At 34.0% G+C, this 18,727-nt stretch overlaps 1 protein-coding gene across 1 annotated transcript; it reads right to left on the reverse strand.

The window, feature by feature from the left end:
* Positions 1-932: 932 nt before the first annotated feature.
* On the reverse strand, positions 933-17,558 carry DEFB110 (defensin beta 110; the record flags this gene model as incomplete). The annotated part of the gene is made up of 2 exons (XM_084890600.1): positions 933-1,072; positions 17,504-17,558. 2 exons carry the CDS (start codon positions 17,556-17,558, stop codon positions 933-935), a joined length of 195 nt encoding a protein of 64 aa, XP_084746726.1.
* Between the last annotated feature and the right edge of the window lie 1,169 nt (positions 17,559-18,727).

The following is an 18,727-nucleotide window of genomic DNA, read 5'->3' on the forward strand; positions in this document are numbered from 1 at the left end:
AAACTGTATTGACTCTTTTTATATAAGAGTCAGCAAATGTTTTTTGTACAGGACAAATATGTCAGCCTTTAACTGACCAAACTGCAAAATTACAGACTTAAATAGAAGAGAGAAAACAATTTCCATAAAATTTTAATAGCCAAAAATACAATTAAGTAATAATAATGGTTGTGCAGTTCTAAATTGCTGGGACAAGCACACCTATAATTGAGTTTTCCTGTGAAATTTTGCTTGAATAAAAGATTGCATGGATAAAAGAAGCTCTCTTTCTCTTAGACCTTGTTATTTATCCCTTTGCCATGTTTGCCATGAAGAGCATTAATTGCTCTACTGAGAGCACTGTTGTACTGTGTCATCTCAAGTTGTCATCTCATAGGAATTGTTAAATCCATACACACACACACACACACACACACACACACACTCAAAAAAAATCACTAAGCAAGACAAGATCGAAAGGCTTCCCCTTTGAAAGAGAGAGAACACGCAGTTTCATTTAAGAAGGAATTAGGTTACACACATAGAGATTTTGATGTGGAACAAAAGTACATATGAAGGAAACCCTGATTATCATATTAAAGTTGGTGATGGGGTCACATACACACATTTAGAGAGGAAGCTGAGCAACTCAGATAAGTAGCATGCATGTCTGGGTGGCAAAATGCCCATAATGAGGTTATAAACACAATTAGAGTATTTTTCCTTGCTTAATTAATATGTTGGTCCATCTGAAATACAATACAAAATTGAGCAATGAATAGACAAAATAGAGATGGTAGATCGTTTTTATTTATGCAAGTAGTGATATTTTGGATTCAAATGGGCATTGTTTCCATTAAGCACTGCAATTTTTTTTTTACCTACTTTTAAATTAAGAAAATGCACCTCTGTTCCAAACTTTGATGCTCAGCAGTACTTCTCTTGTCCAGAGTTTATATGCAGCACTGGTTTCTCCATCTAATGTAGTATCCGTAATCATACTCATCATAATCACAAAATGTTTTACAGAGTCCTTTCACTCTTTGGCATCTCTCAAATCTATACTTTGGTTTTTTACTCATGTCACTTCTGGCTGCAATCAAGAAAGAGAAAGACATCAGTCCAGTTTCTCACTGGGGGCTCTTCTTACTAAGGGGAGAAAAAAATCCTGTCGTAAGTCATGAGATCATGTTTGCGAGAGATGGAGATTCTGGGATGGTTGTTTTATACCGCAATTTATTACTGTTTCAGAAAGTGACCAAGTCACAAACCTTGCACTTGCACAAAATGTGTATGTCCTTATCTTATATCTCACCTCAGAATTGAACTTCAGCTGGCGCCTAGGGGCTCTGCCCTCAAATCTTTTTTTTTCTTACTTTGTTAAGACTAGATTTTCTCTCGCATGCTTTCATTAAGATGAGGTTTATAGTACTTTAAACACATGTAATTTTTATTTGCATCTGCTCTCGGTTTTTTCATTATTATTCTTTTTAATTCTCACCTGAGAATTTTTCCCCCCATTGATTTTTAGAGAGAGTGGAAAAGAGAGGGAAAGACAGAGAAACATCAATGTGAGAGAAACTCATTAATCAGTTGCCTCCTCTAAGGGCCTGACCAGAAAAGGGGAGGAGCCTGTGTTTGACCAGAATTGAAGCCAGGACCCTTCTGTCCGCAGGCTCATGCTCAATCCACTAAACCAAGCCAGTGAGGGCTGTTTTCAGTTTTTTCAGACATACTCTTATTGCTTCTTCAAAGAACCATTTGCTCAATGCTTTCTTCTTCATTCCACATCCCACTCTAAACTGAAATATTCTTTTATTTTGCTGGAACAAATGGATATGTACCTTTCACCCAGTCTACATGCTTTAAATAAATAGCATCATTTAGTATTAAATTATATGTATTTTTCCTAAACATTAGTTATACTTTTATTCTTGCAGCCAAAATATAATCCCTTAAATGTTAGTTATAAGTTATTCTAACCTGTACAGCCAATAGGCATAGAAAATAAAGATGGTAGATAATTTTTATTGTAACACAGTAGGCATGAAGATACTTACTGATAGAGTAATTTTTTGAGGCGACTAAAGCACTTTAGCTAGAAGCATAGAAACATAGTTTTGCTGTACATTAAGCACTTAACAAAAAGAGGATCCCCATTTTAGTTCAGTTTGTTGTGAATCATCTAAGAAATGCAAAGAAGACTGTTCTGAGATTCCAAACTGACAGCTTTGTGTTTATACAGTAAAAGGAAGTAAATGTTTTTGTTAATTTAATATTTTATTTATCTCAGTGATTCAATTATGACCATTGCCTTTAAATAGACTTGTAAGTCAGAATTATTTATTTCCCCCCCAATTTTATCATAGTACTTACTTATATTAAATAAGTCATTCTAACTGTCTATATGACAGAATATACATAGCCAACCCAAATATATTTTGAGCAAACATAGCCAGTCCAATTTTATTTTTATTTATTTATTTATTTATTTATTTATTTATTTTAATATATTTTATTGATTTTTTTTTTTTTACAGAGAGGAAGGGAGAGAGATAGAGAGCCAGAAACATCGATGAGAGAGAAACATCGACCAGCTGCCTCTTGCACACCCCCTACAGGGGATGTGCCCGCAACCAATGTACATACCCTTGACCGGAATCAAACCCGGGACTCTTCAGTCCGCAGACCGATGCTCTACCACTGAGCCAAACCCGTTTCGGCTCAAATTTATTTTTAATATTAAATTTTGAATATGTGAGAGAAATAAAGAAAAGATGTTCATTAAAATGCAGAGAATGAATTAAATTGAATTTAGATTAAAAGTATATTATGTCACCTCATAGGACCTAATTGCCAGCCTACTACCTAATTGAAATTCAAAATAGTTTCATCTTAATTTCATATGTCTGCGATTTATTTGAATACCTAAATTTCTCCAAGCATTAGGTTGGGAACTGGACAGAAACTTCAAATGTATAGAATGTAGAGAAGATTTTAAATGTACATACTTTATTATTAATGTTAATAAAGTTAGCAGAAAAGAGATGGACGTTAAGCTTAAAGTGCAAAAATTTGTCAGATGGGTTTTGACATGTGAATATATGTATCTCCTTTGGGAATGGGAAACTAATTCATGATGACAGAATCCCTGGCCACTGGTGAATTTTGGTGAAAGCTAAAGTTATGTCAGAGCCATACTTGATATAATTTAAAGTAGGGAAGAAGGTGATATATTATTTAACTAAAAAAAAAAAAACCTAAAAAAAAAAAAAAAAAACCAAAAAAACCCACCACCTTTTGCTGGGATAAGTACTTTTTAAGCTAATTAACATTCTCAAGACCCTGATATCTTGTCAACCCACCAAATCCATGTTGAGTTTTAAGATGTGCTAAATTCAGAAAATAGAAGTATGGATTTATAATGATCATTGGTAACATTAAAAATATACTAACATTCTTTTTATATTCTCATTATTTCAAATGATAGAAATGTTTTAAATCATGAAGAAACAAGAATTATATGATCTGGAAACAAAAAGCTTGTGTTGCAAAATAGGTTCTATCACTTCTAAGTTATTTGGAAAAATATATAAATTTGGAATCACAGCTATGTCATGTGAAAACTATAAATGTGAATATAACCTCAAAGTGTTTTGTGTTTTTTTTTTTTTGAGGTTGGTTACATAATGTTCTACCCTGTACAATGCTATACAAATGTCACCCATGAGTATTTATGTATTATTTAAAACTAGTTGGCATATACCACATAAAAACAAAAATAAGCTCTAGCTGCTTTTGCTCAGTGATCACTGGTTCCATTCTGGTCAAGGGCACATACCTCAGGTGCAGGCTCGATTCCCAGACCAGGTGAGGGTGCATGCAGGAGGCAACCAATTGATGTGTCTCTCTCACATGGATGTTTTTCCCTCTGTCTCCTCCCCTGCCCTTCCACTCTTTCTAAAACTCATTAGAAAATATCCTCTGGTGAGGAAAAAACGAAACAAAACAAAACAAAAAAGCCTGTTTGGAGGAAAAACATGCAGTATCTCTTTCACTTACTGAAACTTCTGTACTATTTCAACATACCTGGATAAATGAGGCCTAGTTTGGGACAGTATAAGGAATATATGTTCCAGAAAGATTTCTGGGAGTCTGGGCAAGAATGAAGTGCTACAAATGGATGGAGGTGCACTGTGGACAACAACCTGGAACAAGTCCTATAAGCATGTGCATAGGGACAACTCGGTTAGGAAATCAATGCTAAAAGCTCAGTGGCCCCCATATAGTTGATTCAAGGTTAGTTTTCCCAGGCCTTGTGGGGAGTTCTTTGTCCTCCCAAGAGAAATGTCTGGTATATATCTCCCCATCTCTTAGAAAATTACTTATCTGCAGGTTATCTTTTTGCCAACCTCATGGTACTTCCTGCAAATAGAGGGGCAGAGTTGGATGGAGGAGAAGGTACTTTTACTGGGTCCAAGTTGAAATCAAGGTAGGAGCAAGACCATGGGCCAGTGAAAGTTTGTATGATTTGTCTAAATCTTACAGAATCAGATGCTAATAGGTTTCAATCCTGTATTGTCTATTTATTAGCTGTGATATATTGAACAAATTATTTGGTTCACTCTATGTCACCTTCCTTTTGAAATTGAGGTTTTTGTGAAGTCCTAATACTATAATGAGAAAGTATGTAAACTCATATGGTGTTAAAAAACTAATAAGCCTTCAAAATTACGTTATTTGCGTATTCTTTGTTTTTAATTTCCTTTGGGAGTCCTACTTAAAACTGACCCCAGGTAAGGCATTGCTATTCGAGGTTATGACCTGCCCTAGTGGAAGCACAATCCTCAAGTCCTAAAACACTAGATAAGGTCAGCTGTCTGCCTTGTTCCCTGATCTATTTAAGCAGGTAGCAAAATGCTTGAAACAACATACTGAACAAATGTGCAAATAACTGACCACATGACCCAAATGAATATGTTATCATGGATAAGAATGTAAGTGGTGTTATATACTAAAAAATCTCTCTGGTCTTTATTACAGTCTCTCCATCATTTATTCCCCATATCAACTGAGTCAATGACTTAACCCCTATACTAGCTTCTTCAACTGTAAGCCCTGTTTAATAATAAATGCCTATTTCATAGGGTTAGGTGGCATCTAATGAGCTAATAAATATGGAAATCATCCCTAACCTACAATTAGTCAAGTAAGGTTACATTGGCATCAGTATGAGTGTTTCATAACAGATTTTTACAAATAACCCTTTACTAGGTCACTGATTTTTCTTCATTTTTACTTTGAAATGAAGAAAGAGTGACTTCTCTTGTGATCTCTACAGCACGCTTTGTTAAGCAGCTGTGTTGTACTTGGTCTTGTGCTGAAAACGGATGCAGAATGAATGGAATAACTTAACACCTTACCCTCAAAAGGCAGTCGATGTTTGTTAGGTGATGATGATATAGAAATGGAAACAATATAGTATCACTTGCGAAGACAATTCTGGAATATAAATAAAATGTCCTTGCAGCATATAATAAGGAGGTGTAAATCCTTCCTGGAAAAGGCTTTTTTACTATTACTACTACTCCAGTTATTGCTACCCCTGCCAGTTATTAACAGGTTTGCTTTATTAAGTGTTCACTAGGCTTCAGGTTCTTTACTAAGAAACTTATACTTATTACCTGATATAATGCTCTAACAATTGTATAGGATAGGAATACTATTCTTAATTTACCCATAAGAACACCTGAAGTTAAGACTGCACAAGATTTCAGAGGAAATAGAAGAGGAGGGAGGATTAACAGTTAGTCATGTTGGACTCTGAACTCCTGAGTATTTTGTCACTTCATTGAAGATGTGACTTCTGGTTGCATCTCAAAAAGCCGATAGCATGTTTTCATGAAATTGAGGAGCAGCCTAGACATCGATATGGTATTTTGAAAGAATTTGTGATGGATGAAAAATGGTGTGACTTTTAGCACAACTGAAGTGATATGGACATGGGTCTCAGAAAAAAAAAAAGCAGCCGGGACCGGTTTGGCTCAATGGATAGAGGGTCTGCTTGGGGACTGAAGGGACCCGAGTTCGATTTCGGTCAAGGGCATGTACCTTGGTTGCAGACATATCCCCAATAGGGGGTGTGCAAGAGGCAGCTGATCGATGACTCTCTCTCATCGATGTTTCTAACTCTCTATCTCTCTCCCTTCCTCTCTGTTATAAAATCAATAAAATATATTAAAAAAAAAAAAAAGCAAAGTCAAATTAAACATACGTGACAAAAGACCTATACAGCTGAGGAGCAAAGGCCTTTCACATCCTTGGCTAAGTTTATTCATAAATATCTTAATTTTTTGTTGTTGCTGTAATAATTAATGTTTTTTTTTTAAATTTCTCTTTCTGAGAGTTCATTTTTGGTGTATAAAAATGCCATTGAGTTCTGGGTGTTAATTTTGTATCTTGCTATGTTGCCAAATTCATGTTTTATAGAGTCTTTATGGATTTCTATGTATAATATCATGTCATCTGTAAATGATAATAGTGTTATTTCTTCCTTTCCAACTTGGATACCTTTTATTTTTTCTTCTAGACTGATCACTGTGCTAGGACTTCCAGTAGTATGCTGAATAAAAGTGGTGAAAATGGACTTCCCTATAATGTTCTTGTTCTTAGGAGAACAGAAAAAAGAATTCAGAAATTGACCCAAACCATTACCCTCAATTAAGATTTGACAAAGGAGGCAAGAGCATGTAATGGAGTCAAGACAGTCTCTTCAATAAATGGTGTTGAGAAAATTGAACAGGTACATGACAAAAAGAAAGAAAGAAAGAAAGAAAGAAAGAAAGAAAGAAAGAAAGAAAGAAAGAAAGAAAGAAAGAAAGAAAGAGAAGGAAAGAAGAAAGAAAGAAGGAAGGAAGGAAGAAGGAAGGAAGGAAGGAAGGAAGGAAGGAAGAAAGAAGAAAGAAAGAAGAAAGAAAAAAAGGAAGGAAAGGAAAAAAGAAACTAGACCACCAAGTTACACCATACATAAGAATAAATTCAAAATATTTGAATTAATAACTTGTGAAACCATAAAAATCTTGGATAAAACCATAGGCAGCAAAATATCAGACATCTCTTATAGAAATATGTTTGCTGATACATCTCTTAGGGCAAAGGAAACTAAGGAGAAAATAAACAAATGGGACTACATCAAAATAAAAGCTCTGCACAGCAAAAGAAACCATCAACAAATGGAAAAGAGAGCCCACTACATAGGAGAACATATTTGCCAATTATACATCTGATAGGGGAATAATTTCCAAAATATATAAGGAACATACACGTCTTAATGAAATGTAGACAACTCAATTAAAAGTGGGCAAAGGACCTAAATAGATACTTCTGCAAAGTGGACATACAGAAGGTCAAAAGATATAGGAAAAAATACTCAAAGTCACTAATCATCAAATAGATGCAAATTAGAAAGAGAATGAGGTATCACCTCACATCTGTCAGAATTTCTACCATCAACAAATCAACAAATGACAAGTGCTGGCGAGAATGTGAAGATAAGATAACCCTACTCCACTGCTGGTGAGAATGCAGACTAGTGCAGCCATTTTGGAAAACATTATGGAGTTTCCTCAAAAAATTAAAAGTGGAACTGCCATTTGACCCAGTGATCCCATTTTTAGGAATATATACTAAGAAGCCCAAAACACCTATCAGAAATAATACATACAGCCCTAAGTTCACAAAGCACAATTTACAATAGTTAAGATCTGGAAACAGCCCAGGTGTCCATCAATAGATGAATGGATAAAAAAGCTGTGATACATTTACACTGTGGAATACTATGCTGCTATAAAAAAGGGGTCTCTTACCCTTTGAATCAGCCTGGAGGGACCTGGAGAGTATTATGCTAAGCAAAATAAGCCAGTCAGAGAAAGACAAGTATCACATGATCTCACTCATATGTGGCATCTAATGAACAAAATGAACTGAAGAACAAAATAGATCCAGAGACATAGAAGCATGGAACAAACTATAGAATCTCAGTGGGAAAGTGAAGGTGAGGGCTTAGTGGGGACAGATTAGCCCAGGAATTTACATGCATATATGCATAGCCCATGGATGCAAAAAATGGTGTGGTGAAGGCCTGGGAGGGGCAGGTGTGGGATGGAGGAGGTCAGTGGGACAAGAAAAGAAGGGGCATCTGTAATACTTTCAAAAATCAAGATAATTTTTTAAAAAGTAATTAGAAAGATAATTAGTGTAATTTTAAAAATAGAGGATAAAGTTAATTTAGGATATAGTTATGAATTAGAGCAGCGCAGTTACTTCTGGATTTTGGGGAAGAGTACTGTGAAGAAAGCAGTGAGGTCAATTGTTTTAGACCTTTATACCATGTGGCTGAGAGTAACAATCAGTGAAACAGAATAAAAGGAAGGGGACAGACTTTAGCCTTTGTGAGTAAGAAGAGTTTGGACATATCAGGATTAAAAATTGTTGAGGCCAGACAGATAAGTAAGTTCCATAACTAGTAATAAATGCAGCTTTGTCATTTAGGAAAGAGATGGAAAAAATATATTTGCTGATAGCAGAAGTTACTGTAGTGAACAAAGTAATCTTGGGAAAGCATATAAAACAAGAAGAAAATGGATTCAGGGGCAAAAGCTAGAGGCCACTGAATTTAAGAGCCTATCTAAAATGGAGAGCCCAACTAATAATTGTCAAAAAAGCAACCAGCCAAGCAGTGCTCAGAAGTTTAGCAAGTTGAAGAATTAAAATAGGACTTGGGGTTCGATTTTAGGAAAATATTTATAACATTAGAAAGAAGGTTTTCAATTAATTGCTGTGGGTGAGTGTATTGGGAAAAAGAAGGTATAAAATTTGATAAAGTGGAGACCATAATCCTAGGCTGTTTTTTCAAAAGAATAGAACAAGGCAGATCAGAAAGTAGCTTGAAGAAAAAAAATCATTCATGAAATTTAACTCTACCTATAACATATCGAAAATCCCTCCATTCCTCATTGTTTTTACCATTACCACTCTAGACTGAGCTACCATAATGTATTTCCTATATTATTTCAATACCTCTAATGAAAGTACTTCAGAGAAGTCTTTTTAAAACAAAGTTTAAATTATGTTTTCCCGCTGAAACCGGTTTGGCTCAGCGGTAGAGCGTCGGTCAGCAGACTGAAAGATCCCGGGTTCGATTCCGGTCAAGGGCATGTACATCGGTTGTGGGCACATCCCCGGTGGGGGGTGTGCAAGAGGCAGCTGGTCGATGTTTCTCTCTCATTGATGTTTCTAGCTCTCTATCTCTCTCGCTTCCTCTCTGTAAAAAATCAATAAAATATATATTTTTTTAAAATTATGTTTTCCCTTTGGATAAAACCCTTTGGATTTTCTCTCAGGATCAAAGGCAAGATCCTTTCTAGTTCCTACGATGCTCTGGGTAACCTGTCAACACATTCTCTTTCTAACCACCTGCCCTCCCCAGTCACTCATGCCTCACAGGCATTCCTCACAAATCTCAAGTGTGCTCCCATGATCACTTATTTTCCCACTTCATTATTTTGGTCAAATATCACCGTTTCAATAAGGGTGCCCTGAAAAATCTCATCTATAATTATTATAGCCCACCATTGTTTTGGGACTGTTGGATTTATTATTTCTGACATAATTTGTTTATTTATAATGTTTACTGTGTGTATTTATCTCCACATTTAGAATATGAGCTCCACAAAGATAGAGAATATTGTTTGCTTTGTTTGTTGATTTGTCGCAATTTTATGGCAACACATTTTAGATTCTCAATGACTACTTTTTGAGTTGTTGAGTGAATGAGAGGAGTGTTGAATGTAGTGTCTAACTCACATATTGTAAGTGTTATGAATTGACATTGACCTGCTTGGGGGCAGATCCTATGTCTTATTAATTTTTTAACTCTATAAAATTTGATAGTACTTAAAGCTCAATTTGTGATCAATAACTATCTGTTCTTTAAGATAGGAGCTATAATTGTTTTTATCTTCAAATACAAATCCCATGGCATTAAACCTGAGAAGAAGGAAACCATTAATCAAATGTCTGAAAAAAATAAATTACTAATTGGAATTAGATATTGTTCTTGCCTCAGGACAAGGAGGGGAAATAAATCTTGAAATGACTTGGGTTTGAATATTTGGAGTCAGGTTCAATTATAATTATTTTACTTTAGGCTGTGCTGGGGTTTGATGGTAATAGACCTCATTTCAACATAACATTTTTAAGTGATTCAAATGTGTATTGTATAAATAACAACAAAAATACTGTGTCCAACACCCGGAGTCTAGTTCATCAGGGTCAATGTCAATCACGAATCACAGAAAACTAAAAATGAAGGTAAATACAGTGTCATGGAAAGTTAGATTCTGGGCCAAAATGAAAAAATTCAGGTCTTTATAGTTAATGAGTTTAATAATATCTAGCTGTTATGTAAATCAGTGCCATGAAAATTACTAGTGTATGAGCAAGAAAGTTGCCAGAAATCTTCTCATTTATAAGTATTTGCCTTTTAAAATTTTCTTTTCTTCCTTTAAAATATTTTTTTTGGGGGATTAATTAATCCTGAGGGCAATATGAACAATTAATGACACCTCTTTCCCTTTAAGAAACAGACTACATAATTTTAACAAAGGGGCTTCTAGAATTTTCAATGAATAACATCACACACAATAGTTAAAAGATTTCTGCAGGACATAGCCAGCGTGGTTCAATAGTTGAGCATCAACCTATGAACCAGGAGGTCACGATTCGATTCCCAGTCAGGGCTCATGCCTGGGTTGCAGGCTCCATCCCTAATGTAGGGCATGCAGGAGGCGGCTGATCAATGGTTCTCTTTCATCATTAATATTTCTCTCCCTCTCCCTTTCTCACTGAAATCAATAAAAAATATATTAAAAGTTTTCTCCTGGAATTTCATCGTGGATGCTCATAGATTTACATTCTCCTCTAAGTTTGCCACATTTTCCTGAAGGCTATTCGGTTTGAATAGACACTGAACTATATATAAGGTGAGATCAGGTCAGAAATTTATATGGTTTTCATTTTCTCTGTCAAACACAGAAGGATGAAGGATCTACCTGCACAGATAGTTCATGTGCAGAAATGCCTCAGGTGTCTTCTAGAACACTTCTCACCATTTACCACTACTCAGTGGCCACTGAAAAACTCAATTCTTATTTGCCCCATATTATACTATATTAGGCTTCTCAATTCTACCTTATAGATCTTGATGTAATGATAGCCCAGAGTCTACCTTGATAAAAATAAGTAATAATCAAACTTTTATAACAAGCATTTAATTTTACTAATCTTCTCAACATGGCTGATATATGTATTGTCTTAAGGTTAGGCTAATATATTCCTGGATTCACCAATATATCATCTGTGGTCCATATAAAATGGCATATGAAAATTTCAAATGGAAATTTGTTCTCACAAAGCACAGGAAATGTATTGACTACCTGAAAACATTGCTGATTTTTTTTTTTTTTTTTGCAAATGAGTGCTTAATTATAACCAGGGGTTCTAAGCCAGGCCTCTCAAAGAGGATATTTGGCAATGTAGATAGGCATTTTTTATCATTACAATCAGTGGAAGGAGTGTTATTAGCATCTGGTGGGTAAAGGCTAGGGATGCAGAGAAACATTCTGCAGCTAAAGATACAACAAAGGACTGTCTGGACCAAAATATCAATACTGCCAAGGCTGAAAAGCCCTGTTTAAATAAATATTGTACAATTACTTTTGAAGATACTTATACTACAGGACAGCACATAAAGCTTTCAACATCTATTTTAAGTTACTAAAATATGTGAAAGATAATGCTTGTAAATATCCAATGTAGCAAGTAATTATTTCATAATGGGAACTCATACGTTTATTATAATAAACTCTAAAAAAGTAAACAGTTTCTTGTGATAGAAATATATCCAGAAACCTTATCAAATTAGAAAAATAGTCTTTCTTTGTGCATATCACTATAATAGATAATGGTTAGTATGAACATAGATCCTTAGATCTCATATTTTGCAGTTAGAAATTGGAATGAGGTGTCATTCTTTGACTTCTCATCTGAGTCCCAGTCTGATCCACATGTATCCACTCAATAAATTTCCTTTTTTATTTTATTAAATTACCAAAAAATTATTCAATTTTATTTTTTTTGGGGGGGTGGAGCTTCTAATTGTTTCTATTGCTATGTTGGGATATTGATTATTTTTAAAAATCTGAATTAATAAAAATTACTAAGTTGCATTGCTAAACTCAAAAAAGAAGCAGATTTTGCACTTTTGAATAGAAACTGTATGATACGGAGGTAAGGTTAAGAGTGTATTGAGGGGGGAAATGCTGTGGGCTTCTCAGGAAGTAGAAATCAGAGAAACTCAGGTAGAGTGGAGCTAAGAGTAAAGATTATTTCTGTCTTTCACAGTCTATGTCCTCAGTCAAGGTCATTTCCCAGGACTAAAGAGGTGGATTCTCCTATTAGTCACAGTTTCTGACTTTCTCTGTCAGAATATTTAATTATGTATAGCCTCTTTGCCTTTATCACATTCTTCTCCTCCTTTTTTACTCCCTCATTTATTTCCTGATACAGATTTTTTTTTCTCTCTCAAAGAAATAATAATAGAAGTTAGAGTTGGTTGTGATTTTCCTCTGCTCTTCTGTTCTTTTCTCACTTAGCTCTGTGTCTCTCATGCCAAAGATCTGTACTCCCAATGTCTAGTTTTTCAAGCCCAGTGGATTTATCTTTTTCCTGGGATTACCAGTGAGCAGTATTTAATTATAAAGTAGCAGCCCAAATCTACTGCAAGCTTGTATCTCAGAAATGTGCTCTTCCCATTTCTTTGACCTAGGGTTTCTCAAAACATTACCTATGTCAACTCACTGAAGACACATAGAACTTAAATAGTGTTGAGGAACTTCCATAATATAAATTCTGCTTACTCTGGTACCAAGAGATCAAGAAAAAATGCAATGTAAAGGCACCAGATATGTATGTGGCATAGAACCACTTCTGAATGGTTCAATGTTAAATTTTATTTGATTCTTTGTGTATTACAGAGATACACGGGCCTTGAAGGACGTGCTGGGAATGCTTAGTAATTCTGATCCTCTCTTCTTGGACCATGTGTCTCTTTTCTTCTGTCCTCTTTACCTCTGTAAGCAGCAATGAGTTCCAGGTCTTATGCAGTAAGCAATCCTAATTTCAGTTTCATGGCACACAAGTTTACACCGACCATTACCCTTTTTGCACAGTTTCCTCATATCCACGCTACCATACTGGGGGAATCTCTTTCTGGCTGTAAGAAGGAAAGAATGACTGAGATTAGCAATCTAGCTATGACACACCCATATTTTAAAGGGAGAAAGAAAGTTCAAGAAGCAAAATATCATAGAACAGGACAAAAGAAAAATGCCTCTTCTAATTCATGGCTGTGAAAATTTTAATAAGGAAAGGGGAGGTGAATATATATCATCCCTTAATGCAAAGTCAATCCTGTAAATCTAACAGTGTCTGGGATCTAAGTGAGGTGTGCCCCACTTGCTGCCTTACAAGTTAATACATAGTAATTCAGAGATAGTTCCCAAAGTCAACAGGAAAAAAAAAAGTGTTCATAATTTATTTTCTGTTGGGTTTAGTCTCTGCAGTCATCTCATTGTATTGGGTTTCCCTCTTTTCTGAATTCACAAACATTATTTAGAAGAAACATTATGCTTTATGAATTCTTCAAGAGATTTCTATTGCAGCTTGATTTTGCTTTTCTAAAGTGTTCAGAGAGAGAGGAGGTCATTGTTAAACAATTTGTCTGACTTCCTACAACTCTTCTGGGTATTACCGGTTTTGTTTCTTTGAAGAAATGATCTATCTTAGACACATGTCTGATGACAGCATTGATTTATTTTTAATTGGAATGTCTGAAATCTGTGGCCATTGTTGGCCATGACGTGATTTCTAAAATTACCAGGCTCTAACATACATGTTTTATCTTGTAGCTTGCACATTGACACTCATTAGAAATTTATCATTTAGAACTAGAGGCCTGTTGCACAAAATTCATGCATGACCTCTAAATATGGGTAGTCCTCAAACTTATGTCTTTGGATCACTAATATTCATCTTTGCAAACATCCATCCACTCATTCAACTATTAAGTACAGTTGACCTTTAAAGAAAGCAGGTCTCAGAGGCACCAACCACCTACAAATCCAAAAGCCAATTATAACTTTTGACTCCCCAAAACTTAACTACTAATAGCCTACTGAAGCCTTACCAATAACATAAACAGTTAATTAACTCGTAGTTTGGATGTTATGTGTATTATATGCTATATTCTTTCAACAGAGTAAGCTAGAGTGAAAGAAGTGTTATTAAGAAGACCACAAGGATGAGAAAATGCATGTATCGTATTAGTTGAAAAAAATTTATTAGTAAGTGGATCCATGTAGTTCAAGCCTGTGTATACTCCTTGTTAAGCTCTTTGCCAGTCTCTACAGTAGGAGTTCTCACCCTGGGCACTAGATGCCAGTGGTACCAGTTGTGTCAACCTAAATGATCTCCAGACATTGCCAGACAATACAAAATTGACCTCTATTGAAAACCACTGTTCTTCCCGTTCTGTGATAAGCCAAACATACATTGTCTCTACCCTCAGATAGATTGTTCAAATACAATCTTCTCTCTGAAGTCTCTACTGATCATTTTCAAGAAAGTGATCTCTCTTTTTATTTCTCTCACAAGTAATATTCATATCGCCTGGTAGAATAATTCTTTAGAACAATATATGAAGTCCTATTTAATATATAAGCTAGAAATGAGCTAGATTATTCCTAAAATATTTTCAACTCATGACTTCTTATTTTTTCTAATTGCTATTTTATTCCTTAGGCTACCGTTCACCTCCTTGGAAATGGGGGAAATCATGACTACATTTTCAGCACCTATACTATCTATCCTATGATCAAAATACATACCAAATAAAAAATAATTATTATTGACAATAGTACATTTTTTTTTCAATTTGGCAGATAAAGTAAAACAATAAGTGAGAATAAAATAACACTTCATTTCTAGACAGTCAGTGCATTTATAAATTCTAGAAAATAAAGGGGAAAACTAAGTGACTTCACTGGAAATTTCATTGAATAATGTAAGAACATTTATCTGGACATTTTTTCATCTGTAATTTTTCTAACTGGGATAAGGTTTTCTATCTCAATTTTGAGTAAGAATTTTCACCATTTAAAGATGAGGTACTAAAAAAAACACAACTCTGGATGATTGTCATATAAATGTCATTTAATTTTATTCAGTTTAGTTAAACTATCATATGTTGGTGAAGCAACTATAAGATGAAAGACAAGATTTTTACTGTTTTTATTATTTTCTAAAATGTCGATATTTATATCACATCTCTTTTATTTTTTTATTTTTTAAAAATATATTTTATTGATTTTACACAGAGAGGAATTGAGAGGAACAGAGTTAGAAACATCAATGAGAGAGAATCACTGATCAGCTGCCTCTTGCACACCCCCCACTGGGGATGTGCCCGCAACCGAGGTACATGCTCCTGACCGGAATCGAACCTGGGATCTTTCAGTCCGCAGGCCGACGCTCTATCCACTGAGCCAAACGGGTCCTGGCATCACATCTCTTTTAATTTTGTGGAGAAAATATATATCTTGACATATTTCTTTTACTTTGATTTTTTTGTCAGTAAAAGTAAGTATCCTCTGAAAGTTTTGTATATATGTAATTAATAAGGACAATGACCTCATTTTGTAATATAATAAAAAATAAACAAATAGTAAACACTGATGTTCTAATCTGTGTTGCTATAATCCCCAAGTGGTTTATAATTTCTAAGTCTACAGGTCACATAATTTTTTTTAATTTGAAAAATACATTAAAAATTTCAGTTATGAGTAGGGACACCTGATGTAGCTGCTACAAGGAAAAATAAGTTAATAAAATACAAAAACATTTGGCATAGTAATTTATTAATATTGACTACTATTGGAATTAAGAGAAAAATATTATCACATAAGAATAGAATTTTATTTTGGCTCTTTCTAGAGCTAAAAAAAAATTCAGAGATCTTTTTCTAACAATTATTTTCTTACCTAAATAAACAATAGCATTACTTTGTTACTTTATTGATGCTTGCCCAACAATAAAAATGTTGTAGAAATATAATTATCTATTATATGTTGCATATAATGCTAAACATTTTAATGCTCATAGTATTAAATTAATGAATGTCTGAATGAATAATATAGGATTTTATAGCTATAAGTTTCCATTGAAATCATTTTTGTTAGCAGATGCCCCTATTTAGAATTGTATCCACTTCAATCTTTCAATGGTAATTAATCAGTTAATTATGTGTAAATTTTTTTATTGTCATAATGAAAGATAAGTTAACTTAGTCTCCTAGACCTCAGTTATTATCTCTGTTGGACATAAAAAAATAATACAGGTGCTAAAAAGAACTATTCTTATAGTTTGTGAATTTGAGCCTGATTTCAGTTCTGGTATCATAAATTAAATAGACTTGCGTATGACCTTTCACCCTAAGCTCTTTAAGAAGATGATAAACTCAATGTTGTTTCCATCACCAAAACTTATTTTTCTATTTCTGTACATTTAATACTCACACATTAATCTAGAAGAAGAGAATCATGTTACATACCTGATGAGAGGATGTAGTCCTTGAGAGGGGAAAAAGTTCTCATGAAAAATGAGCTCATATGCAGAGTATTACACTCAACATTCATGTGATCGGTAGCACTCAAAGACATGAGTATCGACCAAAAATATTGAAAGAAAGGTTAAGAAGGGACATGATTTGCTGATAGTATAAAGAACAGAATATTAAGGAAGGCTTTCTACTAATTGGAACTACTATGCTATCTTAGGCTTAAAAGAAGACAAAGATAGATTGATGGCTTTCTACTAATTGGAAGTACTATACTACCTTAAACTTAAAAGAAGACAAAGATAAATAGATTGTTCCCTAAAATGAGCCATTTACTCTTTACAGTTGATTATGTTAAAGACTATTTTCCCAGCAAGAACAGATTTTAACTGATTATTGCAGATGGAAGTGATAAGACTAATGTATTGATCTTATATATTTTTAAATTTTTCATCTAGAAATCACTTTAGAATTATAGAAGAGTTACAAAATGATAGAGGCCAACTTCCCCCATGATAATATCTCATGTAACTATGCCTTACTTATCAAAACTAAGAAGTTATTATTGGTATAATACTTAGTTAACTAAACTATAGTCTTCATTTATGTTTCACCTATTTTCCCATCATTACCCACCTTCTTTTCTGTTCTTGGGTTCAATCTAAAGTATCACAATGCTTTTGGTATAAAAATTACTTTCAATCTTATTTTATTACCACACATTTAACCAGAAATAGTGGATGTCTTCTCAAATTCATTCGCATAAATATACCCATAAACCTTTCATGTTACCTGGTAAAATTGTGACCCAAAAGAGAAGAATAAAAAAAAAGAGATGAATCTTCATGGTAGGGAATGCCTTAGGAAAAAAGTGTCAACAGATCTTCTTTTTTCAAGTTAGGTTTTTCAAATAAGGAAACAGAACCCTTTTTTATTTATAGATGCTCCTGGGAAGTGGTCTAACTACTGAGGCTTATCAATAGCAAGAACATTTGCACGCTTGGTTGAATTGTGCCATGTTCAAAGAACATGGTCACAAAAAAATTGTTATGTTTTCTCATTAAAGTAACAATTAATTATGTTACTTTAATATATTCTCATGAAAACAATCTTTAAGGGGTTTTTGAAGAATATGGGTTTGGATTGCTAAAACATCACAGTAAAAATGTTGCAGAAATACAATTCTCTGGTATATGCTATGTATAATGGTAAATATTTTGATGCTCATAGTATTTAATTAATGAATATCTAAATCAGTAATATAAGATTTTATTTTATAAGAGTTTCCATTGAGATCACTTTTATTTACAGTGGAAAACAATGAGAACCAGGGAAGTTGAATGATTTATTTTAATTCAGATAATATGTAATGGTTTAAATATGATATGATCAGCAAATTCTGGATTCACTAATGAGTATAGAAAATACTTTATGCAGTAGGTTTTTAAGTATGACATAAATTTCATATAATAAATTATCTGTTTTTAAAATTCTACATCTAATGTTTTAATTCTATTTGTGGAAATGGAAGTGATTTCTGATCCAATTTGCATATTGCAGTCTATTATTTCATATAGATGCAGAAGAGCTTCAAGTCTTGCACAGTGTCCAGAAACTGATGATGTAGTTAGAGAACAATTAATTATCTTCTACTACAGTCAAGATAATTTTTAGGACAGTGGTTCTAAAACATTAGCTACATCACTACCCACTAGAGGGCTTGTTAAAAACAGATTGCAAGACCCGTCATCCAGCATTTCCTATTTAGTAGTACTAGAATAGAATCTAAGATTTTGCATTTCCAACAAGACCCTGAATGCTAATAATGTAAAGGGGCCACATATTACTCTAAACACCTGATTTATTCATGCTATAAAACAACAGAAAAATAAACTACAGAGTTATAGAATCTATGTTGTAGTTTAGTAAAGAATGTGAGGCTTCTTTAGAGATTCTAATCAAATCCATTCATGTTATAAGTGAAGGAAGTGAAATCAAGAGAGATGAACTTACTTG

The sequence above is a fragment of the Pipistrellus hanaki genome (assembly GCF_964339955.1).
Source record: "Pipistrellus hanaki genome assembly, chromosome: 7".
Lineage (NCBI taxonomy): Eukaryota > Metazoa > Chordata > Mammalia > Chiroptera > Vespertilionidae > Pipistrellus > Pipistrellus hanaki.